We start from the raw sequence: 26,608 nt of genomic DNA on the forward strand, positions 1-26,608 counted from the left end.
GAGAGAGAGAGAGAGAGAGAGAGAGAGAGAGAGAGAGAGAGAGAGACTGTCATCCATGCTGGTTCCTAATAATTCACGGGCTCACTCCATTTTCAGTTTTTTCAGTAGCTGCTCCTACAGGTGGGAAGATGCCAGGATCTACCTTTTATAAAACTAAACTTCATTACTTGCCAGGAACTGCCCATGGAAAAGAGCTGGGATTAAAACCCCAAGCTTGCTGGTTCTTGCCCATTTAGCTGCCATCAGCAGTGCCTCCTCACTGGCCCCAGGAAAACAGAGACAGGTCCAGCTCTGCAGCAAACTTCTATGAGCAGAGCCTCAGGTTGCCAGCAAGATCCAGGCAGCCTGGAGTGTGTGTAGCTGCTGATCAAACCACCGGATACCTCCTCTCTCCTCCCATCGGGGTATGCTTCCTTCACCTGGGACTGTCTGGCTAGGACTCTTACTCTCCACTCCTTTTCTCCTAACGCTGCTCCTGCATCATCTACCTCCAGTCACCCCTAGACCACAGAAGCGTGGTGTGGGTGGCGTGAGGGGAAACGAGGTTGCCAAGCTGCTTAACTGTTGGGAATCCGCCTTCTCTAGATTCATAAACCTCCCCTCCTCTCCCCCTCTCTCATTCTTTCTCTTTCCTTTGCTCTTCCTTCTCCTAGTTGTCCATTATTTCCCAAACTTCGTACCCCTGCCCTCCTAATCAGTCTCTAAGCCTTCCCTTCCCTTCAAACCCTCCCCACCATCACGATCACCGAAACAGTGGCGTGTTTTTCTCCATTACACCAAACTTCGTATTTTCACACCTTCTCGAACTTGGCTGTGGGTAGGACCCCACCCCTCCACGAAGGTGGAGCGTTCAGGACCCTGGTCTCCTCTGGGATGTGCCACGAGGGCACCGCTGCTCCCGAGGCCCTGCGCAACTGAGCCTGAGCGTCGTCCGAGTTCCCAATGCTTTCCCAGACTGGAGGATAGACGTGAACTTGAGGGTTGCCGTCGAGAGGGGCAGTTGACTACCGGCAGAGTCACAGTGGTCACTGCCCCAATCCTCGGCTGGAGGGAACGGGGCAGTGTGACCGATCGAGAATCCAGTTCTACAGTGAGAGAGGGCTGAGTCAAGCCGCCCCACAGGCCCTGGGTCCCAGCCCCGGCGGGGCCTGGGGTTCCTCCCCACCCCCTCGCACCGCTCGCCGCTCCCCGGACCCCCTCCCTTTCCTGACCGCCGCCCCCGGCGGCTGGCGCGGGAGGTGCAGCATGCGGCAAAGCGCTTTGCATAAATTATGCTCATGACGCAGCAGCTAAAAAAATCCAAGTAGCAGAAGGAGGGAAAGGGGGGGAGGGAGGAGGGGGCGAGGAGGGGACTGCACCTGGCGGCCCCCGCCCCCGGCGTCCCCGGCCCGCGCGTGGCCCGCAACCCACCGCCGCTCCGCTCTGCCAGCCCCGCCGGGGGGCCCGGGGGGCGGCGGGTCCCGAGTGGCTCCGGGCCGAGCGAGCCGGGCCGAGCCGCTCCGGCTTCTTTGTCTGCGGGCGGCCGCCTTGGCCGCGGCCCCCTGGCCCGGGTTGGAACATGAGTGTCTAGTCGGTGGCCGCTGGGCAGCCGGGGAGCGGGAGGCTGGGCTTCGGGCTCCGGTGAGTAGCGGGGTCCGGGGCGGGGAGGGCTTTGCACGGAGGGGGAGGGGGCCGGGCAGAGGAGGTTTCGGATTTGGTTAATATGCAATGCCCGTAATTAGCATAATTTATATATTTATGATAAAGAGAGAAAAAGGCGCGGGGCCGGGGCGGCGGGCTGCGGCCCGGGAGGCGGGAGCTATGGGAGCGGATGGCCGCGCGCTGCCCACCTGGGGCCGCAGACCCCGGGCCGCGCCCTGGTTCCTCGTCCCCCGCGGACACTCGTGGAGGGGCGACCGCCAGGTGGACGCCTTGCCCTAGAGCCCGGGCGGGGTGTCGGAAAGAGGCGAGCAGAGCCCTGGAGACCCGGACACTTGGGTTCCCCGGAGACCTGTCACCACTCCTTCCGAGAAAGGGCCGGTGGGACTCTGGGGTAGAGACCTCACTGTTGCTGGAAGGATGGGGGAGTGGTGGGAGGGTCACCGTCGATCAGAGCGTGAGCACTTCATAAATATTTAATGATAGTGTTAGTATTAATAATGTCATAGAATGGGCCCCTTGTGTCCTCCCGGGATATTTGCACCAGGCAAGGCCGAGGGATCTCCAGAGTAGCTTCTAACCCACTTTAGCGCTGAGATCGCCCCCTCGGCTGGATGGGAAGCCTAAGACCTTTACAGATAGTCTGCGTCTGCGGCTGGGCAGGAGAAAATAAAAGCTTGTCAAGAAGCCTCGCTAGGCCAAACACAGGAAGCTCCTAGCGGAGAGGGAGAAACTGTAGCCTTTTTGCTCTTTCTAATTCCTTGTTTTTGAAGTCGAAGGTTGATCGATCCCCAGTTCCATGAATATATACCTCCTCCAGTCACTCTGGCAATCCACGCCAGTCAACAATGACTGGCAAAAGGCACTCTGGGTATAGTGGCATGTGCTCCGTTTTGATTGAACTTGGTGTTCAGGATGATGTATCTGTGATCTGGGACCTCTTTACATATGTACAGGAGTACTACATTCATTTCCGTCATTGGTTCTATGAAAATAATCAGCAAGTGCCTCACTGAGACAAAGCCTCACCTGTCCTGGGGTGAGCTAGTGGATCATAAACACAAAAACAAATCAGATAATGCCAGGGAGAGAAAGAAGAAGGGAGGGAGGGAGGGAGGGAGGGAGGGAGGGAGGGAGAGAGAGAGAGAGAGAGAGAGAGAGAGAGAGAGAGAGAGAGAGAGAGAGAGAGAGAGTACGCCAGCACACCGATTTTCTCTTTTCTTCCTTGTGGCACTACCTGGCATCTAAGAAAAGTGAGTCTGAGCCGGGCGTTGGTGGCACACGCCTTTAATCCCAGCACTCGGGAGGCAGAGGCAGGCTGATCTCTGTGAGTTCGAGACCAGCCTGGATTACCAAGCGAGTTCCAGGACAGCCTCCAAAGCCACAGAGAAACCCTGTCTCGAAAAACCAAAAAAAGAAAGAAAGAAAAGTGAGTCTGTGGAGCACTGTAGCCCCAGCAGTGGGGGTGAGAAAGTGGGGGAATCAAAGGTTAACATAGTGAGACTGTCTCAAAAAACCAAAGACAATCAAAAGCCCCAAACCGAACACCAACTTCAATAAACAAAAAACACAAAGGGGGCGCTAGCTAGATGGTTCAGCCTTTACTGCCAAGCCAGCCACTGGATGTTTGATTCCTGAACCTCGCGTGGTAGAAGCAGAGAACTGACTCCAAGTAAGTTGTCTTCACATGCAAGTGCTGTGTGACACGTGTGGGTTGTGGCACTCAGGCTCCAGCATAGATATACAAACAGAGACCAAGAAATAGATGTCAGAAAAGAAGATAGAAGATGAAACAGCAGCAACAACAAAGGAAACAAAGAAACTGGACAGTGGTGACTCATGCCTTTAATTTCAGCACTTGGCAGAGGCAGGCAGATCTCTGAGTTCAAGGCCAGCCTGGTCTATTGAGTTTCAGGACAGCCGGGGATATGATATATATATATATATATATATATATCCTGTCAGTTGGGCGGTGCACACTTTTAGTCCCAGAACTTGGGAGGCAGATCTCTGTGAGTTCAAGACCAGCCTGGTCTACAAGAGCTAGTTCCAGGACAGCCTCCAAATCTACACAGGGAAACTGTGTCTCAAAAAACCAAAACAAAAAAAGCCTTAAAAAAAAAAAAAAGGCTGGAGAGATGGCTCAGAGGTTAAGAGCACTGACTGCTCTTCCAAAGGTCCCAAGTTCAATTCCCAGCAACCACATGGTGACTCACAACCATCTATCTATAATGAGATCTGGTGCCCTCCTCTGGTGTTCAGACATACATGCAATGCAGGCAGAATACCGTATATATAATAAATAAGTAAATTTAAAAAACAAACAAACAGAAAAACAAAACACAAACAAAAAAGGAATGAAACTGTGGAGATATAGCTCATCAGTAGAGAATATTGCATCTGTACAAATATCTCTCTCTCTCTCTCTCTCTCTCTCTCTCTCTCACACACACACCCTAATGATGGTAAGGAGAAAATATGTATCACAAATCAGAAGAAATTTGCCCTAGCATTCACAAGAGCAAATTTAAACCCCAGGAATGAAAATTTAAGAAATAAGAAAAGAAACTTGTTTTCTAAGGGTTTTTTGCTTCAAGAAAAAAAAAAAAGCTGGATGTGGTGACACACACTTTTAATCCCAGCACTGGAGAGGCAGAGACAAGCTAACCTCTGTGAGTTCAAGGCCAATTTGGTCTAAATAGTACGTTCTAGGACAGCCAGGGCTATGAAGAGAGACCTTGGAGAGAGAGAGAGAGAGAAAGAGAGAGAGAGAGAGAGAAGAGAGAGAGAGAAGAGAGAGAGAGAGAGAGAGAGAGAAGAGAGAGAGAGAGATATCTGGCATAAACTCATATTCCCCTTCCAAGACTTAATTACTATGCCATTATAATATTAGTACTTGGGCTGTATGTAACTCTGGTACATACTTCATACTTAGCATGTGTGGGGCCCTGGGTCCAACTTCCTGTCCAATCAGTAAGCAAATAAAAATCATAATAGTAATTGTTTATGTTTCATACTATTATGATTTGAAACATTTTGTATGCATGCTTTATTTCAGTTAAAATAATAGCAATAATAGTACTGGGATGTAATTCAGTTGGGATAGTGCTCGCCTAGAGTACCTGGAACCCTGTGTTCCAGTCCCAACACCCCATTAACTAACTATGTGCACCTGTAACCACAGCACTTGGGACTGGGAGTTAGGAGGAGAATGAGTTCGAGGTCTTCTTCAGTTAGGTAGGGAGTTCCAGGTCAGCCTGGAATACATGCAACCTTGTCTCAACAAATAAAACCAAGCAACAATAGTAACACCCATATAATATCTGCATGCAAGGCCCTGTTGTAAATGCCTTACATAAATATTACCAATTTAAAGTGGGACATAATGACACAAGAGTATAGCCATCATTTGATTCTCCTAGCTACACAGAGAAACCATATCCAAAAACAAACAAACAAAAACAATGTTACCATGGGGGATGTTGGAGAGACGGCCAACAGTTAATAGCACTTGCTGCTCTAACAGAGGACCCATGCCCCATTCCCAGTGACCACATGGCAGCTTCCTACTGCCTGTAAGTCCAGAGTAGGAAAATTCATGGAGAAAGCAGCTAAGTGGTTCCCAGGGACTGGGAGGGGGCAGTGCCAGTGGAGTTTCTACTATGGATGTAAAATTTCCTTTTAGGTCGTTGAAAACGTTCTTGAACTAGAAGTGCTGATGATTGCACAACATCATGAATGTACAAAATTTCACTGAAATATATACTTTAAAATCATTAGAGTGGTGGCCCACACCTTTAATCCCATCCCTCAGGAGTCAGAGACAGGTGACTCTCTGAAGTTCTAGGCTAGCCTAGTCTACTTAGTGAGTTCCAGTCCAGCTAAGGCTACCTAGTGAGACCTTTTCTCAAAATAGTTGGGGATTTGAGTCAGTGATGAGCACTTTCTAGTACATGCCAAGCCTTGAGTTTAATCCCTGGCATCATGGAAAGGGAGATGAATAATTCGATAAAATGGTTAACCTGATGAGTTCTCAGCCATGTATATTTGTATTTGTTGGGGCTCCTGCAACAACGTATCCTAAATCTGGGAGCTTGTTAACAATAGAAGTTCACTGCTCACAAGGAAGGAGGCTGGGAAAGCCAAGGTCACGTCCAGTGCACCTGTTTCTTCATGATGGGAAGACTGTCTTACTGATCTCACCTTCCGGACACTCACACCTCTTTAATCTGTCACCTCAGGGTTTAAGATTCCAACAGATGAACTCAGACCATAGCAGGAATTTTACCTCAGTTTATAAAAGGTTTGTGGGACTTCGGATATAACCCAGTGGTAGAACACTTGACTAGTATGCTCAAGGCCCTGGATTCAGTTCCCAGGATGATAAAACAAAAATTTTGCAGGAGTAAAAAGTAAAGAAAGGAAAAGAAAAGTAAGATAAGGATATAAAACAGTGCTCTGGGTTTCTTCAAGTGTGACATGGTGACAATAACAGCCCCCAGTCTCCAGAGTGGAGATGAGTAATATGTCAGTGTCACATAAAACACTCATCCTACAGTAGGTACCCAAACTAAGTGTCAATTACCTTTTCTCCTACACAAACGTCTAACCTGTTTGCCTACTTTTTAATAATCTAGCCAGACAGCCTATCCTCACTTGGGGTTCACCCACTGTTGCATCCTGCATCTGGCAGGCCATGCCATCTTTGGGAATATATTGCCCCCTGTGTACAGGACAACATGGTCCTTGGGCTGTCACTGCTGAGTCTCTTGAGAGGTAATCACCTGGGGAATCTGCCACCGAACCAGAGGCTCCAAGGGCTGTTGGAGAGGAGGTCTAGGAAGCAGTGTTTTAGGACTAGCTCTGGAGTGTGAGAGCACTGGGTTAAATTCTCTCTACGGTCTCTTCAAGAAGCCTGCCCAGAGAGAGACACACTGATGTTCAGATTCCTCCTCGCACCTTCACCTAAGGCGCTTAGTGTGTCTTAGCTCCAGCTTGGGCTCTCCTGGGTCTGCTTCCATCCACTAGACTGGGGGGACCCCAGGGACAGATGCCCACCCTTTCTTTCCTTTGATTTCCTAAACAGATCTTCTGGGTCTTCCTGGCTGTGGGTTCTCCTGGGATGCTAGATAGAGTCCTTAACGTTTGTAGTGCCTTGCTTTGTTTCCTTCTCTGTGTTCTTGGGAGAGCCTGCCCTCTCTTCTCCCACCATTCTATTTCTGAATTTTCTAGATAGTCTGGAAATTCCAAAGCTGTGCCACACCAGCCTTTGCTTTCCTACTCCTATCTTACCCAGGATGCACTAGGTGTGGGCTGGCACCCACCCCACCCTGCAGTGAGCATGGATCCTGGAGCTGGCTCTGACTCATCTCTGACTGTGAACGAGCAGGTATCTTCTGGGGTGAGAAGTGGGGGTGGTGAGGTCAAGGGAGAAAGACATAATGGGGCCTCTCATTGTCGGTCTCTTATTAAAGTTTACGGTCACTCCACCTGTCCAAAGAGAGTATCAGCAAGGGTTTCTCGGGGGCTGGGTTTGGGATTTTAAGTTGCAACTTGGAAATTAAAATTAAACTGTACTAGGGGCTGGAGAGACAGTTCTGCAGTTAAAAGCATTGGCTGCTCTTATGGAGGACATATGTGAGCTTGATTCCCAGAACCCACATGACTGCTCGCAACCATCTATATATAACTCCAGTTCCAGAGGATCCGATGTCCTCTTCTGGCCTCTGAGGGCACAACATGCATGTGATGTGGACATGCATACATGCAGGCAAAACACCCATACACATAAAAAGATCTCAAAAAATGCTGACATACACAAATACCTATGTGTGTTTGAACAGGTGATTTTGTTTTTCTTTAAGCTTTTATATATTTTCTATGATTTCTGAAATGACTATGCCGTAAAAGAAGACAAATCCGCATTCTTTGTGAAATCCCTCATAGGTCAAAGTTGGGTCTGCCAGAGGCAGCTGCTTTGTTATAGCCTTTCCTCTTGATGGCCCCCATGCCTTTTCTGGCACAGCCTATGACCACAGCCAGTTCTTTCAGGGAATATTGTTGAAGTCATTCCAGGCAAGGATGGCTGACACAAAGCCCTCTTCTGTTATGCATGCATACACGCAGGCATGTGTACATAATAAATAAATCTTAAAAAAAGAACTCTGTGCAAGATGTTTGAGCAGGGACTCATGGAAGGTGCCCTCACCATTTGAGAAAGCCTGCAGTGGAAATGAGGGCCATGAGGCACTTGGAACAATAGGTCAGAGTGAGGCAGGAGAAACTGAATTTTGGTGATTCGTGACCCTTCTTTGGGGAACTTCGCTTGCATGGAACTTCTGGTATCCTGAGTTTAGAAGTTACTCAAGGGTTGGAGAGACGGCTCAGTGGGTAAAGCGTTTGCAGCCTAAGACAGCTCGAGTTAGAGCCCCGGGACCCACGTAAGCAGGTGGTGCTGCTCTGTAACCTCAGCCCTCTTCACAAGAGACCAGAGAAGTCCTGGAGGCTGAAGGGAGTACGCAGCCTGCCAGGAGGAAGAGACCCCACCTCAGCCAGGTGAAAGGAGAGAATCCCTGAAAGGTGTGTGAGCACGGTGGAAAGCATATATGTGTGTGCACTCGTGAACATGCGCACACACGTATGCCATTAATGAAGAAAACAGTCTCGAGTGGCAGAGCACCGTGGAACACTCACTTTCTGTGCTCCCCATGCTACCCCTTTGGGAGCCTCCAGTGGTCTCTAAGGGAAAGTTAAGACAGATTTCTTCTGGGTCCTCATCCTCAGTTATAGAGAGTGCTAATATCTCAGTATCTAAGAGGAAGATCTTGCAAGCTTGAAGACTGAACCATTTCCCACTATCTGAGCTAGGTCCGAGATGGGGAACACACAGAAATACCTCCTAACAGTTTGGCTCAGTGGGACTTTTCTTTCTGTCTCCAAGGTCTGCTTATGTCTGGCAACTCCTTGTTGGGAATCAGGGACAGTGGTCGCCTGGCCCAAATTCTGGCATTTTTAGAGTGCCCATTCTCTGTATAACAGAGCTCTGCACCCTGAGTCCTCCCCCATCCCTCTCTTAGTCATACTCCAGCCCCTAGCACCACCCCTCCCTCTGCTTGCAGGTCATCGTGATGTCAGGCCATGAGACCATCCGGGTGTTGGAAGTTGGGGTGGACGCTCAGCTCCCAGCCGAGGAGGAGAGCAAAGGACCGGAGAGTGTGGCTGCTGATGGCTCCCAGAGTGGAGGCCCTGCAGAAGCTGGTGAACCCGCTGCTGAAGCAGGGCCGCCAGACCCAGATCCTTCTGCAGAAGCAACTGGTATGAGGCTATTGCTCTAATCCACTGCTGCTCTCACATGTCCCTTGTGGGCCCAGGTGGCGTTGCGGTCTTGTCTTCCTGCCCACGTGGTAGCCTCCGATCACAGTCCATAATTCTGGCCAGCTTCCAGGAATATCCACTCTCCTTGCATCTGGAATTGGGTTTCCTTGTAGTCATACCCATGCCGGAACTGAGATGGCTCAGGGTGGATACTGGCATGTTCGGCCTAGAGGGGGTCCTAGGTCCATGCCAAACTGTCAAGCCAAAGCAGAAGAGACTGGCCTCAGGATCCCACCAACTTGCTAGCCCAATCCCATTGGTAGCAGAGCTGGGAGGTCCTAGGAGCCTGAAGACAGAAGAGCATGTTGTCTTCCTCGAACTAAGGATGCAGATTAGGTGATACCTACTGATGGCTGCCTCCCTTGGCTGGGTTTACAGTGACCTCAGGGATGAGGTAGAGTTACTTAGCCTGCAGCAGATGGAGAGCCAAAGTCGTATGGGGACTGAGCTGCCAGCTTTAGCTATGGAATGCCTTCCCCTACTTTCTTCACCAACACCTTGCAGGATAGCTGTTGCATTTTGCAAAGATTCTTGGACCTCCTTGCCACTTCCCCTGAGCACCACGAGCCATCATTGCCAGCCTTCTGCCTTTCTTTTCTTTCTTTTTCCTTTTTATGGTTTTTCGAGACAGGGTTTCTCTGTGGCTTTGGAGGCTGTCCTGGAACTCGCTCAATAGACCAGGCTGGCTTCAAACTCACAGAGATCCACCTGCCTCTGCCTCCCGAATGCTGGGACTAAAGGTGTGTGCCACCACCACCTGGATTTTTTTTTTAAAACCCACTGGTTTAACTATGGTTACTTGCATGAAGATGTGTGAAGACTTAGTCACTGGAATGTGGACAACTTACTAGTGGCTACACCACTGAAGGGACTGCCCCAGTACTTATTTAGTGGCCCATAGTTCCTCAGTAAGGGGAGGGCTGAACCCCTTGCCCATGCATGATGTAGTGGTGATAGGCCTGGTCTTGTGAAGATCTTGTGCAGGTAATCATAGCTGCAGTTAGTCTCTAACGGCATGTCATGCCCAGAAAACATTCATAGAACTCCCTATTCTTTGACTCTTCCATTCCAGCCTCCTCTTCTGAGCTATTCCCTAAGCCTTTGGCGGCTGATACAAATGTCTCAGTTAGGGTTGATACAAATGTCTCAGTTAGGGCTGACTAGCAATCAGTCACTTACTCTCCAAGGTTTGACCAGAGGTGGGTCTCTGAATTAGCCACCACTTACTGCAAAAAGAAGTTTCTCTGTTGGAGAATGAGAGATCACTAATATCATAACTGGATCCCATATCCTGATGTCCTTCTGTTGCTCCTCATCCTTCCCTAGACTGGACATCAGTGTACAGGTTCTTGGCAACCTAGTGACATCATTTACTATTATTCCCTCTTCTGAGGAAAAGAAAAAGAAAAAAGGAAATTCACCCCCCCACACACACACCCCGCCCAACCTAAAAAACTGCTCCAGTATGGAAGCCAGGATGACCCCACCTGCTTCTAAAGGAAAGTGCCTCACAGATGGGGCAGGACAGACAAGAACTCTGTCCCTGCCACCCTGTGGACTCAACAGACCCATATGGAATGAACTCCTTTTCAGAAAAATTCAGGAAGTTTCTTGGGTTTATCCACAGTGCCCTTTTTGCCCATTTGCCTGTTTTCTTGACCCCATTTTTTTTCTGATGTCAGAATTCTCCCCTTACCCAAATGTGCTCTCAGAAATTGACCTTAAATCAACTGCTCATACTGTAGCGCAATTAGAGCAGTGAACATCTTCTCTGATAAAAGGCTTCCTCCAACTCAAGTAGTTTGAACTGGGGCAGTTAGGTGATGGAGGTAAAGCAACTGTCAGTGGAGACTGGGACTTTTCTGTAGCTGCAGTATTCAGAAGGGGACAGTCACTCCCATCAAAACAAGCCCAAGTCATAGGAAACCTAGAGTGAAAAGAATCTAGTGGCTCATGTCACTCTAACTGCGTAGTTCTTGTCACACACTTGTATATTCATTCTTGTGCTGCTGGAGGATAGGCTCTGGAATATGGGACAAACCCCCATGTTCTTTCATGTGTGCTTTTTTATTATTAAGAAATTTTTATATTTGTTTATGTGTATGGGTGTTTTGCCTGCATGTATATACAGGTACCACATGTGTGCCTGGAACTGTCAGAAGTCAGAAGAGGACATCAGATCTGGAACTGGAGTTAACATCATGTGGATGTTGGGAACCGAACCAGGGTCCACTGCAAGTGCAGCCAGTGCTCTTAACAGCTGAGCCTTCTCTCCATCCCTTGGTGTACCCATTTTCTATACTGACATGGTCTCCGACTTTTGCTTCTGACTTGTTCTCCGACTTTTGCTTCTGACTTGGCCACTCTTAACTATTTTTTATTATCATAACAGTACTTCTTTGAATATGTTTATGCAGATCTTTTTTTAAATAGTGTAGTGCACTAAAATTTGTCTGAAGAAAAATTTACTTGTTGAAGTTGAGTGTTGTGTCATATAACCATAGTGCCAGTGCTGAGGAGCCTGAGGCAGGAAGATTGCTATGAGTCTGAGACCAGTTTGGGCTAGTTAGTGAGTTCCAGGAGAGCTTGGGCTGAAGTGTGAGACCTTGTCTTAGGAAAAAAAATCATTTGTTGTCATAGAAGGAAATTATTACATGAAAAATTTTAAAAGGTCACTTGGTAGCAATAATAAGAGAAGGAGGCTAGGCATAGTGGCATACACCTTTAATTTAAGCACTCAGGAAGCATTATATGGTGTTAATAGCAACCTCCAGGATAGCCAGAACTTCTTAGTGAGACCCAGTCTAAAAACAAAGAACAAGGAGGAAGAGGAGAAGGGGGAACACTGGTTTCAAAGTCCTGCTCGCCTGGTAAGCCAGAAACACAGTGAAAAGGGACTGAGCCTGTGGCTTGACGGTGCGGTGCTTCTTTAGCCTGCAAGAGGTTCAGGTTCAATCCCCTCTGCCACATAAAACTGGATGTGGTTATCCACCATTATAATTCCAGCAGCAGGGGCAGTGGAGGTTGGGCAATCAGGAGTCTGAACAAGTAAAAAGAAAAGAACAGTGATAAAGGTAGAGCCAGGTATTTGGCTAGGCCTGTTACCCCTGCCCTTGGGCACAAGGCAGGGCTGAGGCAAGAGGACTCACTGAGGATTCAAGGGTAGCCTGAGTTCAAAACCAGCCTGGACTACAAAGCGAGACCTGGTCTCAAGGGGAAAAGACAAAAGCTAACTAATCTAAACTGGCGGAGAAACAAGTAACCCATTGGTGCTTCTGAGGGGTGTTCAGTCTTTCTGTGAAACAGCTTTTAGAACCCCTGTGCTACTACTTTGTTTGGCTTTAGTTTGGGTTTTTGGGGATAGTGTCTCATAAACTCTAGTACTGGGATTGCAGCCATGCACTATCAATCAAGGTGTGCCACCAAGCCTGGCTTTGTCTTGACAGGTAGTATATAGCTCAAGCTGATCCTCAACTCATTTTGAATTCTCTACTCTCCTGCCTCGGTGTCCTACATAGTAGGATTAGAGGCGGGAATCACACTGCTGGCTGCGGTCCCACTTTGGAACTATACCCTAATAAAATCTGTGTTTCCTTTCTCTGTGGTAGGATTTTATCCCTATCACATTCCCATTTTATATGCCTCTTTAAGTTGATTTATTTATTATTTACACGTGTGCATACACATATATACAAACATGGCGTGCCCACATGTGGAGGCCAGAGAACAACATACAAAGTTGGTTCTCTGCTGCTTCCGTGTGTTTCTGGGGCTGGTACTCAGGTTCGGCTTGTCGGCAAGAACTCTTACCTGCTGAGCCGTGTTGCCAGCCCCATATTCCTGTTTCCTTAGGGTTCATTACATTTTGTCCAGCAAAATGGTTTTCAGTTTTCCTATATTCACGTCATCCTGTCTGCCCTGGTTTTCCCAGACAGCTAATGACCTGACTTCTCTTCCCAGAAGAGAGAATTCTGACACTTGGTTATCTTTTTCTGGTTTGTAAGACCTGGGTCATATGTGTGTCTCTGGTTCTTTCAACTTTCTGGGGTTTATTACTAGGCTGGGAATAGTTATAGGCTTAGGCTAAGCTGATTTCAGAACAAAAACAAAATCCCCCAAACATAGAAAAGCATAGGCCGGGACTTCAAGGCTGGACAGGATCCTAGAGGTTACCTAGCTATGCAGCCCACTCTGCTGGGCACTGTATTCTATTCCAGTGGGGCTTTAAAGTGGGGTTGGGGAGGGGGAGAGAGACTGAGTAACTGATTGATTGGTTGACTGACTGATTGATTGATTGATTGATTGGTTACTGGTGTCTATTATTGACTTTCCAATTCAGGCCTGGGTCTAGAAATATACTTATTTCTAGTAGGGCATATTAAGAAGCCATGCCTCAGGGCTGGAGAGATGGCTCAGAGGTTAAGAGCACAGACTGCTCTTCCAGGGGTTCTGAGTTCAATTCTCAGCAACCACATGGTGGCTCACAACCATCTGTAATGAGATCTGGTGCCCCCTTCTGACCTGCAGGCATACATGCAGACAGAACACTGTATGCATAATAAATAAATCTTAAAAAAAAAAACATACCTCATGGTGGTGGCACGAACTTTTAATCCCAGCACTCAGGAGGTAGGCAGAGCTCTGTGAATTTGAGGTGATCCTGGTTTATAGAGCCAGTTCCAGGACAGCCAGGGCTACACAGAGAAACTCTACCTCAAAAACAAAACAACAAAATAAACAAACAAAAAACCATTGATATGTTCAACATCCATCACTCAATAACTAGATTCCACTTTTTACTATTTACTTGCTTGCTTATTTGGCTATCATCTATTTATCCATCTATCCACCTGTCATCTATCTGTCTATCAAATATCTATCCATCTATCATCTATTTGTCTGTCTATCTATCTATCCATCCATCATCTATCCATCCATCCATCCATCATCTATCTATCTATCTATCTATTTGGCAGTGCTGGAGATTGAACCAAGCAAGCAGTCTACCATCATGCTGTGTCCCCGCCTTAGATTTCTGTTGTTGCTGGCTTGTGTAATTACAGTTTTTATCTCACTGTTGTGTGACTGTGATGAGATTTCCTGGCATGGCACCCCAGTTCCTATATTGTACAAGCCAGAGGCGGTGAACATTCACAGAACATTCTTTTGGAAACTCATAGAAACTACCTTTTTTGACTAAAAACTTTATAGAATAGTGGAGAAAAAGCTGAGCGGCCCAAGGAGCTGCTGTGACACTACAGTGTGACAATGATATGCCCAGTTTTCAGGGATTTTGCACTTACAGGACTTGCCCCTTCCCCAAACGTCTGAAAAGGTGGCCTGGATGGGATAAGGAACAGTTTGGTTGCTGGCTGAGCCCAAGACAATGATTTTTTTTCCCTCTCAGCTCTAGTTCCACCTCAACCCACCCACACCCACCCCACCCCACTCTACCCCACCCTGACATACATTTGCTTCAGGCTCCTGACTGCTATGTGACAGACCACAGTCCTACAGAGCCCGGAAATGATGAGCTGGAAGCCAGCTGAGCAGAGCCCGACATTTCCTTCCACTAGACGTGGGAAGAGAGTTCCTACTCTCCGGGCATGGCCCAGGGCTCTCCAGCCTTCTAGTGATTACTAGCAGCATTTGGGAAGGTGCCCCATGGGTCAGGGAAGGCTACCAGCTGGCTCTAGACTATATGCAGGCAAGATGTTCTACTCCAGTCACCCTTCCACTCACATCAGGCTCACTCTGGTCCTTCTTCCTTTCTATTTCGCCTGAAGTGAAGTCGCTGCCCGGGATCCCTCCGAGTCCTGCCCCAGCCATTGCCACTTTCAGCCAAGCCCCAAGCCAGCCTCAAGCACCACAGACCCTGACGCCGCTGGCCATACAAGCTGCCCCCCAGGTAAGGGCCACATCAGGGAGCCAGACAGAGGGCAGTGGGCAGGAGCAAGCAGCAGGTGGCCATGGGCTGAGGACTGCATGAGGCAGGGCAGGAGAGAGGATGTGGCTTGAGGGAGGGACTCTCCCACTAGGTGTCCCTAGGCTGCCCCTGCCCCACATCAGGCCCATTCCCAGATCAGGAAAGAGGATATGTGTTTGCTGGACAGCTTCCCTGGGTCCAGAGAGGGCTGGGGTTAACTTTTTCCTGGGAGAATTTGTGCTCATCTAATGATGAAATGAGTGAGTACCCTCATCAGCCCCACCCCATCATAAGAGTTAAGGAATTGTACAGTCTTCAGTTGAATTATAAAATCTCCCAACCAATGAAAAGCTGCCCATAGACTCCCACAGGCCAGCATCTGCTGGGTGGCATCTGTTCATGCACTGACCTCCAAGGCTTTTGGTCAGGGTGTCCTCCTCTCAAGCTTCTTGGAGGCCTTTGTGGGCCCTTGACCACTTGATAGCAGCTTCTGGTCCCCTATGCCCTGGTCACAAACTAGTGGGTGCACCAAATGGCGAGCTTTGAAAACACACATACAAGTGACATTACAGACTGAGCAGGTTGTCCACAGGGATTTAGGAATATACATACCTACAGTACTTTAAAATGCATTAGTGTCTGAAGAGAGGGTCAGGAGTTAGCACTGGCTTTCTTCCAAAGGACTTGGGTTCAATTTCTAGCACCGTCTTCTAGCCTTCTTGGATTCCAAGAAGCTTGTGGTGCACAGACACATGCAGGCAAACATCTATCTACACAAGATAAAAACAAATATACAAACAAATAAATAAAAAGAAATATACATATACCCATTTACGAGACATGCATATATGATATATATCAACAATTAATGAAAAAAGAGGCCACATGAAAGAGTAAGGAGGGGCATATTGGAGATTTTGGAGGGAGGAAGAAGGGGGAAATGATGTAATTATATTATAATCTCAAAAAAATAAAAGAAATAATAAAAAGGAACAAACACTGTGCAAGCAAGCGTGTCCGGGGAAGGTTTGAGAGGCAGCAGACCACGGGGTAGAGGACGCCCGTGCACCCTGACCTGCCCTGGAGGCCAGACCGGGCCTTTTCCTGGGCGACTTCTCTGCAGGCAGGATAGTGTGACCCAGACATCCATGGGTTAGGCCTTCAGCTGGGGCTCTTCTTGCTTTCCTCTGGCCTTTGCCCCACTGCCCTCAGAATGCTTGCTTATGCTCAGCTGGGTCCAAGAGACCCCTCGATTGCGCTGTGGATGTTGATTTTTTTTATTGTTTCTTTTCTTTTTGAAATCTCGTTTGCTTTTGCAGGTCTTGACTCAGGAAAACTTAGCCACAGTTCTGACAGGAGTTGTGGTTCCAGCAGGGGCGGTTACTCAACCTCTTCTTATCCCCATCAGTATTGCAGGTCAAGTGTCTGGGCAGCAGGGGCTGGCCGTGTGGACAATTCCTACAGCAGCTGTGGCTGCCCTCCCTGGACTGGCTGCTGCTTCTCCCACGGGGGCAGTCTTCAAGCCACCTTTAGCTGGGCTCCAAGGTAACGGCAACTCTCCCCAGGACTGCACCAGGCCCCCACCACCCTACACCGCCACCCCTGCACATGTACTCACTGCCATGTTGGACTCAGAGCCTGCAGCCCACCCAGGGCAACAACTCTGGATTCTGGATCCAGTGTCATAGGCACCCAGCCACAGAGCCGCTGCACCGCCTCGGGACTCTAGGCCAGAACACCAGGCTGGCCAGCTGCCTGAGACTGCCCCTCCCCCCACCAGCATCCACCCCATGACCAGCAAGAAGGACAGCAAGAAGAGTCGACATCCGGTTCTCGAACCTACATGTCTGCTGACCCAAGGGAGGGGGGATGAGAGATGTTGGCATGTGCCAGCCCTTCAAGAGTCAAGGGAATTGCAGCTGACCCAAGCCCACTGTCCCCAGTGCCCTGTCATTTTGTGCCAGATCCCTTGGGACTGGAGCCGTGCCGGGTCGTGGCTAGACGCTTGAGCACCTCTGTCTCTGCCTTGCTCCGTAGCAGCTGCTGTGCTGAACACCGCCCTCCCGACACCTGTACAAGCTGCTACACCAGTCCAGGCCTCCTCGCCCGCCCAGCCCCGGCCACCAGCTCAGCCCCAGACGCTGTTCCAGACCCAGCCGCTGCTACAGACCACACCTGCCATACTCCCACAGCCCACTGCTGCCACTGTCGCCGCCCCCACCCCAAAGCCAGCGGACACCACCCCGCAGATCACCGTCCAGCCTGCAGGCTTCGCGTTTAGCCCAGGGATCGTAAGCTGCTGCCCTCACCCAGGGCTCCGAGGGATGGACCAAAGCTGGGGCCAAGGGTGGAACTTCCCCCACAGTGGAGGACCAGACCCTTGAATACAACCGCTTCCGGCACATCAGCAAAGATGGGCTTTCCTTACACCCGTCAGCCTGTCCTACCCAGACTAAAGCAACGGCTGGGGAAATGCTCCAAACCGGAACCATTGGACAAGCCTTGGGGGTGGGATCCCAGGAGCACCACAGCTTCATGCTGGCATCTGTCCAGTCCGGCATGGCTCTTGGTTTGGGAGTAGAGATGTCAGGCACGACTTGGAGCACATTTGTCCCTCTAGTCTACCCTTTCAGACTTAGTTGGAAAAAGTAGTGGGAGTCACTGTTCTGTGACTGTGTCCCCCACTTCCCTGCTGTCCCCCGGTACTTGTCCCCAGCCTTGAATGCACGAGGGCCTTCACACTCAGCCCACACTCACCACTCAGTACCCTCAGCCCCCTTCCTCTGTCTGCTCTTTCTTGTCTCCTGGCCTCTGAGCAAGGCTCTGCCTCTACCCACAGATCGGCGCTGCCTCCCTCGGGGGACAGACCCAGATCCTGGGTTCCCTCACTGCTGCTCCAGTCATTACCAACGCCATTCCCAGTATGCCGGGGATCAGCAGTCAGATCCTCACCAATGCTCAGGGACAGGCAAGTGGTCAAAGCCAGGGCTGAGGGGTAGGGGTTGTGGGGCAGCCATGTAACAGAAACTCACACAGCGCATCGGGCTGCTGTTCATAACCTCTGTGGCAGCTCTCTGCTAACATGGAGTCCAGGGGGGGTTATAGTCACCACTCTACCCTGACAATGCTAATTCTAGTATGTACTTTGTGGGAAGGCCTCATGCTAGGTGCCTTTTTCACGTATTGACTCACTTGGTTTTGAGTACAAACCTATCAGGGGATCTTTGGTTTTATGGGAGAGGAGGGTGAAATTCAGAAACACTAAATCCCACGGCTAAAATGTGGCAGAACAACAAAGAGCGTCCAGTTCTCTGATACACAAAAAGACTCTGCCTGCCCCAACATAGCTCCAGGGACAGAGCAAAGAAAGGAACTCCTTGGGTGTGAGTCCTTTACTCTATAAAGGAAGCTGAGGCCAGAATGCTTAAACCATTTCTCTGAATTAGTCTCTGCCTGCAACTATGGGGACTTGAATTGATGGTCCACCCCACCCCCACCCCCGTACTTGGGGCCAATCCTTTATTTTCTCCCAGGTTATTGGAGCACTTCCGTGGGTAGTGAACTCAGCTAGTGTGGCCACACCAGCACCAGCCCAGAGCCTTCAGGTCCAAGCCGTGACTCCCCAACTCTTGTTGAATGCCCAGGGCCAGGTGATCGCAACCCTAGCCAGCAGCCCCCTGCCTCAACCTATGGCTGTCCGGAAGCCAAACACCCCGGAGTCCGCTGCTAAGAGTGAGGTACCAGGGCTGGGGTGTGGGTGGGTATGGGAAGGTGAGAGTGTCTAGCATGGCTACTTCCTTCTGAAACTTCTGGGAGAACAAGGCACCTTTCAAAAGTGCGGAGCTCCCCACCCCCAACAGAAGGCTTATATGATTTCACACATACTCCGCCCAGGGAAAACACACCAGATAGATACCACAGCATGTATCTGTGCCCACAGAGGTCAGAGACGGTGGGAAGAAAAGTGAGCAAAGCAGATTGGGCACTCATCATCCTTTGGGAGAACATCAGCTGTAATAGCCCTGGTGGTGATTTCTGTACCCTCTGCCACACACCAGGCATAGATTTTGAGTGCCTATTATGTTCCCAATGCTAAGGATGAAAAGATGGTTGAGATGCACTTGCTAGCCTTAGGTAGCTCAGCGTTGGAGATGTCAGCTTTTGGAAGACTTCGAGGGAGACATGAATAAGGGGCTGTGGTACCCCACAAATGAAGCCCTGACAGCCTGGGGTCAGGACAGCTCCAGAGAGGAAGGATGAGTTGGACGTGGTGTGTGCTGTGTCTGGGAACTGGAGTAAGCATGGCAGCCAGAGCACAGTTCTCAGATTTGTGCACTGGGGTCCCCTGTAGGGCGTCACAGGGTTGAGTTTCTTTCCCAGTAGCTCTGAAGTGAGACCCAAGGATGTGCTGAGTTCCCAGATGACATTTATGCCCTTGATTGTCTAATACTATATGTTGCTTTCAAGAAGCTTTTAAATAACCCCATCTGGAAGAGAGTGGCTAAGAGAAGTCCTACCTCTGCTGGAAGGTAGCACTTGGGAAGCAGAGGCAGGTGTATCCTTGAGTTCGAGGCCAGCCTGGCTTACAAAGTGAGTTCCAGTACAGCCAGGGCTGCACAGAGAAATCCAGTCTCAAAAAACAAAACAAACAAAAAGAAAAGGAAAAAAAAAGACTTATGTTTGGGAGCTGGAGAGATGACTGAGTGGTTAAGAGCACTGACTGTTCTTCCGGAGGACCTGGGTTCAATTCCCAGTACCCACATGGCAGCTTACAACTGCCTATAACTCCAGTTCCAGGGACTCTGATACCTTCACACAGGCATACATGCAGGCAAGACACCAATGCACAGAAAGGGAAGGAGGGAGGGAGAGAAAGAGGGAGGGAGGAATTAAAAAAAAGAATTCCTATTTCTGTCATATGTGGTGGTGCACATCTGTAATCTTGGCCAGTCTGGGCTATAAAGGGAGTTCAGTTCCAGCCTGGGTTATGGGATACTGCCTCACAAAACAAAACAAACAAACAAACAAACAAGAAAACCTCTCCAGAAGTTTATGAATATTATACCAAGGAGCTGGCACTGGCACTCTGGTGTACAATCACCTTGTGACAGGTAGTTTTGACAGTTGTTATAGAGGACGCTGCTGCTGGGCTTCAAGGGCTGACAGATGTCCATCTTAGAAAAGCCCCTGACCTGGGTGGAGTCAAGGATCGGCTGCTGTGATGCTTGGACTCTGTGACCTGTTGGTAGTAGGCAGTTTATGTTTTTCCTTTTTTCTCAGTGGTGCTGGGGATTGAACCCAGGGTCTTGCTTATGCCAAGTACAGCATCAGTGTGCTGTTCTCTCTGCCCTAGAGAAAGACTAAAGTCAGATCCTGGGGACTAAGGGACAGGTTTGAGAGCTAGCAGGAGGCAAAATCCAAGGAACAGAAAATCTAGGAAAAGGCTGCATTTCCTAAAAGCTTATAGGCTTTTGTTTTGTTTTGTTTTTGTTTTATTTTGAGACATGATCTCTCTGTATAGCTCTGGTCATCTGGCAACTTGTTATGTAAACTAGGCTGGCCTCAAACTCAGAGATCTGACTGCTTCTGCCTCCCAAGTGCTGGGATTAAAGGTGTACACCACACCAAGCTGTTTTTGTTTTAAAGTCATCCCAATAATGCTAATTTCAGATATTTGTAGTTTTTCCTGATCATAAATAAGATCTATAACTTTAGTTAACATTGCAACATTATGTGTCATATAAAAAGTAAAAATCAGACTGGGTCTGATGGATCAGTGGTTCAAGTGCTTGTGCCTATCTGAGGACTGGAGTTCCCATCCCAGACACCAGGGAAATGTTGGGTGAGTATGGTGGCCCATGTGTAATTCCAGCACTTAGAAGGCAGAGGCAGTGGATCCTAGAAGGAGGCTGGTAGACACGCTAGCCAGTCACATCAGTGATTCTGGGCTCGATTGAGAGAGAGTGCTTCAGTGAATAAGGTGGAAACCTCGATGTCAGCCTCAGGCCTCACACTCATGTGGCACACATGTATGCCCCATACACGCAGCCATGTACACACACAAAACAGAGAAAAAATAAGAATCAAGACAGGTGTGGCAGTACATACTAGTAATCCCAACAATTGGGAGATGGAGACAGGAGGATTATAAATTCAAGGGCAGTCTTGGACACAGAAAGAGATCAAACCCATTTATTGTTAATGTTGATAGGCAACTTATAGTTCTGCTTTTTTGTGAGCACAGGTGGAGTGTCTAACTAGGTAAGAATATCATGTCCAGCCGGGCATTGGTGGCGCATGCCTTTAATCCAAGCACTTGGGAGGCAGAGGCAGGCGGATCTCTGTGAGTTCGAGGCCAGCCTGATCTACAGAGCTAGTTCCAGGACAGCCTCCAAAACAATACAGAGAAACCCTGTCTTGAAAAACAAAACAAAACAACAACAACAACAAAAGAATTTCATGTCCATTTCTGTTGTGTTACTGGTCCGCCCAGGGATTGTGACCCCCTGAGTTAGGCGAGGGTCATGGGGCTTGTGTCTCTTCTCACAGATGCAGCCTATCCAGCCGACACCCACGGTACCCCAGCCTGCCGTGGTCATCACGAGCCCAGCCCCAGGAGTCAAGCCATCTGCTTCGGCTCCCATCCCAATCACCTGCTCCGAGACCCCTACTGTCAGTCAATTGGTATCAAGTAAGTGATTCTCAGAAGAGGAATGTGTATCTGGGGTTCCTGGCATGCACCTTCAGACCCAGATGCTCAAGAGGCTGAGACAAGAGAAGTCTCAGAGCCCGGGAGTTGAGGGCCAGCCTAATAAGATCCGGTCTCAAATAAATCCATAAATTTCCTGGTGTCCAAAAGGAAAGGGTAGAGACCCAAAGTGGAAAGAGGGTAACTTTCGATTTTCTTTTACATTATTTGTTTGGGATTGAGAGTAGGGCTTGAGTATCCACCGTGTGCACCTGGGTCCCGGGAACTGAACTCAGGTCCTCAGGCTGAGTGGCAGACGTCTTTACCCACTGAGTCTCTTGTCCTCTACCAAGAGATGGCTTTCTTGTGCCCTTTCCTGTTGAGGTGACTGTGAGCATAATGGAAGTGGAGGCTGCTAAGTCACCTGTCTGGTTACGCTGTGTCATTACCTGGCTCAGTGTGATCTGTCACCTAGTTCTGAGGAACGTAGATGGCCGACAGTTGTGCCTGGTTCCAGAGTAGTGAGCGTGGGAGAGGGTCAGCAGTTAGACCTGGGAGAACTTAAAAATAGACCACCTGGGTAAGCCATTCTAGAGTCCTTTCCTGCAAGTCCTGCTTGTCTGGGGGATACAGTGATGAGAGACTTTTGATAAGTGTCCTCACCCCTTTTACCACGCCAATCTAGACCCCTGGCACAGGTAAGCAGTGTCACTCTGTCATCTTCAAGCACTCATCCCTGGTCCTCCCTCTGTCCTAGAGCCGCACACTCCAAGTCTGGATGAGGATGGGATCAACTTAGAAGAGATCCGGGAGTTTGCCAAGAACTTTAAGATCCGGCGGCTCTCCCTGGGTCTCACACAGACCCAGGTGGGTCAGGCTTTGACTGCCACAGAAGGCCCAGCCTACAGCCAGTCAGCCATCTGCCGGTAAGTGTGACCATCCCAGGATAAAGCCAGGGCCGGCTGCTCAGTGCCATAGCTGGCTCTCGTGGAATCCGGGTATCCCGTCCTTTTCCATGCTTCCCCTCATGCTGCTGCCTCCATCCAGATGAGAAAGACTGTCAGATGGAGGACACGAATCCTTGGAGTAGCCAAAGACTGACCAGGGCCTTCTCAAGTTTAGATAGACTCCAATCCTGAGTGTGTAGATGTCCACCTGAGGGAGGCCAGTGAAGAATCGTAGCAGGAAAGGGTTATCACTCGTAAAGTTGGTCCTCGGCTAGGGGTGTTTCAGTGTGCTCCTGGCTGCCTGTCCTCCCGTGCCTGCCAGGTCAGCTCAGCTTGAAGGCAGCAGACACTATTGTGAGGCTGCTATGGGAGCATAGTGAGAGGAGAGTGGCCTTCGTCTCGGAGGCCATTCAAGATGAGTCCCCAAATGACTGGGAGTTCTAGTCCAGTTAGAGCACACTTGTCATTTACCTGCCTAGCAGAGGCTGTGGGCATTGTCTCCTCCTTGAGGCCTGGGATATGGAAAGTCTGAGGAGTCTGGTCTTTGAGGGGCCAGGAGGGGAGCTTTTCCCTCGTGGGGGATGTGTAGAAGAGATAGCTACACTGTCTCTGTGCGGCCTCCAGGTTTGAGAAGTTGGACATCACACCCAAGAGCGCCCAGAAGCTGAAGCCGGTTCTAGAGAAGTGGTTGAATGAGGCGGAGCTCCGGAACCAGGAAGGCCAGCAGAATCTCATGGAGTTTGTGGGCGGTGAGCCCTCCAAGAAACGCAAGCGACGCACTTCCTTCACGCCGCAGGCCATAGAGGCTCTCAACGCCTACTTTGAGAAGAACCCGCTGCCCACTGGCCAGGAGATCACCGAGATCGCTAAGGAACTCAACTATGACCGTGAGGTGGTGCGAGTCTGGTTCTGCAACCGACGCCAGACGCTCAAAAACACCAGCAAGCTGAATGTCTTTCAGATCCCTTAGGGTTTCCTCTTGGCCCTTGTTCCAGCACTTTCTACTCTTCCCACAGCAGCGAGCTGTCGTCACGGCAGTGACAGTGCCATGTGCAGCTGTGCTTGTCAGAGGTCATGAGACCTCCACCTGTGCATGTGTGTCAATGCCTGCCTCTTCTGTCCACAGATGTCACACCCTGGGGAGGCCCAAGGGGCTGCATGAGAGCCCTAGGCGCTGGGCACATGGAAGGAGGGGATTTGTGGTGTCTTTTCAAAAAGCACTTTGCCAACATGGTTTCTGAAGGGTGAATTCTGGTTGGGAACCAGCAAGGCGCTGTCTTTGGGGCGGGCTGTAGCGACTCTTGGGGACCACTGTGCATTAGCTCTTGTTTTTGGTGGCAATCTCCACCCCTTCCCCCAGCTCCTCTGTGGTTATACCAGTATGACGACTCACCAAGTGGGACTCAAATGCCCTCCTTTACTTTGTACACAGGCACAGTGAATCCCTTAAAGGACCAAGGAGATGTAATTCAGAAAAGTGTGACTCACTGTCTGCCTTCACCTCGAGGGTAGAAGGTCCCCAAAGCTGTGAGGTCAGATGCTGTGAGGTCCCTCCCGGGGTCCTGGGGGTGGTGGGATTGCACTAATGCAGAACCTTTTCCTTTGCAAACCAACAGCAGAGGAAACAACCGCACACTCCCCCACCCTGGAGAGTCTTAGGTCTGTTGCGGGTCTGGAACTTAGTAAAAAAGGTCATCCGTCCAGATTTTAATCTAATCTTCGTCATGACTGTCTCCCAAGAAAAGCACTCTGGAGAGCTGTCAGCTTGGGAGCATTTCCACTGCCAGCCTCCGCTGGCAGCTGCAGGGGGCTCGCACACCGACTTTCTCCCTCTCATGCCCACACTCATCTCGGTCCAGCACTGAGCTCTCTTTAGAGGAGCAAACTGAATGATAAGCCAGACAGCAAGGAGCTGGAGTGGGGAGGAAGACAATATCCAGGAAGATGATGGTCCGGGAAGCCCTCTGGTTGAAGCTGCCTTGCCTCTAGTTTTCTTTGTAAAACTTTTAAGTCTTGGATGTTGGAGTCCTCTCACTCTGTCCGATTGCAGACCAAGTCTGTGTGTGAGCAACCCCTCCCCACTCCCTCTGCAATGCTCCTCTGAGCCAAGAGTGCCCCGGAGCGGGATGGACTTTGCCTCTGTAGGTGATGGCATGCTGGGGGCTGGCATCATATCAAAGCCACTAAGTCAACTTCCAGACACAGGGGGGCTGGCCAGTCCTTTCACTTCAGGATGTTGGCTGGAGATTGTAGCTCAGTGGTTGAGAACTTAGCATGTGCAAGGCTCCAGATTCAGTTTCTAGCACAGAGGGGGAAAATTAATATTTGGTTTCAGGAAGTCAGGAAAGAGTTAAGATGTTTGCCTGAATGACCCCAGACTTGGGTAGACTGTCCCTAATGGGCTACAAGCTGCAGAGGCCAACCATTTCACTACTTTTTGGTTTGGTTTGTTGTTTTGTTTCTTTGTTTTTTAAATAGGATCTCACTTAGCCCAGGCTGACTTCAAACTTGTAGTTGAAAATGACACTGAAATGACACTGAACTCCTGATCCTCCTGTCTCCGCCTCCCAAGTGCTGGGATTATAGTCATGTACCACCGTGCCTGGCTTCTCTTCTCTTAGCCTTACAGAGCCTGCTCTTTAGTCGATGTCCACCCTGTACCTCATGTGATCTACCCTGAGCAAAAACAAGGACACATTACCGTCCCTGCTGGTCACAGTGCAGAGACGCTGGGGCCTAGCTTCCTCTCCTGTACTTTGTTCCCTTTCCTGGTGACTGCTAGACCCTCTTGGGTCCTGCAGGACTTGTGTGGAGGACCTCCTGGTAGCTCTGACAGTGAGATAAGGACAGTTGTGTGCTTAATCAACACACACACACACACACACACACACACACACACACACACACACACACTCTACTGCATTCAAATCAACCAAACATGCTGGAGGAGGTGGGCGGCTTTCCTAACTCTGCTGTCCAGGACAGAATGTCCCCAGAGGAGGAAGCTCCATCTAGATTGTAATGTCAGCCTGCTTCCATGAGCTGGGAAGTCAGGAGGGGTGCTTACATCCTGGAGCTTACAAAGTGACTCACTTGAGAAATTATATGCAGCTTTTCTTGCTGGAAACCTGCACTCGGGAGTACTGGTTTTTTGGGGTTTTTTTTGTTTTGTTTTTTTTTTGTGGGATGGCATGTAATATGAAGTGTGGCCATGCTGTGGGCATGCAAGAGGATACCATCTGTTCTGTGGCATGATAGGAAAAAAAATCACGAACCACTGATCTAAATTAAGCCTGGCTATGCTTTTTCAACCCGCCCTTCATCTAAATCTGTCTTCCCGAGACTGGGCTAGAATAAACCAATTTTCTCCTGTGTAGGAAAGTGGCATTGGTTATTCAGGAGAACAGTACACGAGCTGGGATGCTTACAGGCTAGGTTTCTCAAATAGGGGGGTGCAAGGTGTGCTTAACTGTACCCAAAGTATAGTTCACTTTGGCCCATGAACTCTGCCTCTGCTCCCCTAGTCTGAGCCACTGACCTACAGGGTAGTTGTTATTTTTTGAGTTTGGGCGACATTAGACTGTAAAAAAGAGTTAATTTTATTTTGAGAGCACCTTCCTGGACCTAAGCCATGCCCAATGGCTTTTTTGCCCTGAAAGATAGGAAAATGGGCAGAAATCAGTTAACTGTATGGTTGGTTATTTTTAAGTGGCAGGAAGCTAGGACTGTCTATGACTTGCTGAGTCAGCTGGCCCTTTGACCCTGAGCTAACTGTGGCATTTTATCCAAGCCAAGTCCAGAGAAGAAGTTGGTCACATGAACTGTAAACGCACTTGAGTTTGGAATGAGAAAGCCTGACATGTGTGTGTTCTTGAAAATCCGATCACCTTCCTATGCCCAGGATTCTGTCCCTGCCTCCTAGGGATGTCCCAAGGGTCTCCCAGCATGGGGCACTGCCCCCTGGAAGCTGGGGAGAAGAAGGAAGGGAAAGCACTTGATGTAGTTGTGTGAATAAACAGTATTTTTTCTTTTGTA

General features: G+C 49.4%; 1 protein-coding gene and 2 long non-coding RNA genes across 7 annotated transcripts; 1 reads left to right on the top strand and 2 right to left on the bottom strand.

The window, feature by feature from the left end:
* Positions 1-1,369: 1,369 nt before the first annotated feature.
* Pou6f1 (POU class 6 homeobox 1) lies at positions 1,370-26,608 on the top strand. 5 transcript variants are annotated; one of them, XM_013111257.3, is made up of 11 exons: positions 1,370-1,620; positions 6,871-7,027; positions 8,757-8,952; positions 14,799-14,920; positions 16,258-16,483; positions 16,976-17,229; positions 17,778-17,906; positions 18,472-18,675; positions 21,488-21,629; positions 22,384-22,552; positions 23,198-26,608. In XM_013111257.3, the coding sequence occupies exons 2-11, from the start codon at positions 6,980-6,982 to the stop codon at positions 23,541-23,543; spliced, it is 1,836 nt and encodes a 611-aa protein (XP_012966711.1). In that variant the 5' UTR covers positions 1,370-1,620; positions 6,871-6,979; the 3' UTR covers positions 23,544-26,608. The 5 variants fall into 5 exon arrangements, with proteins under 5 accessions (XP_012966711.1, XP_012966712.1, XP_012966715.1 ...); XM_013111258.3 differs by having other exon boundaries at positions 6,935-7,027; XM_013111261.3 differs by lacking the exon at positions 6,871-7,027.
* Positions 11,722-13,659, bottom strand: LOC121142871. The gene is made up of 2 exons (XR_005879984.1): positions 13,600-13,659; positions 11,722-12,052 (listed from the first exon to the last, which is right to left on the bottom strand). It is a non-coding gene; the product is annotated as an uncharacterized LOC121142871 (long non-coding RNA).
* On the bottom strand, positions 14,963-16,674 carry LOC121142870. Its single transcript, XR_005879983.1, has 3 exons — positions 16,557-16,674; positions 15,551-15,708; positions 14,963-15,478 (listed from the first exon to the last, which is right to left on the bottom strand). It is a non-coding gene; the product is annotated as an uncharacterized LOC121142870 (long non-coding RNA).

The sequence above is a fragment of the Mesocricetus auratus genome, unplaced genomic scaffold (assembly GCF_017639785.1).
Source record: "Mesocricetus auratus isolate SY011 unplaced genomic scaffold, BCM_Maur_2.0 Super-Scaffold_100010, whole genome shotgun sequence".
Taxonomy (NCBI): Eukaryota; Metazoa; Chordata; class Mammalia; order Rodentia; family Cricetidae; genus Mesocricetus; species Mesocricetus auratus.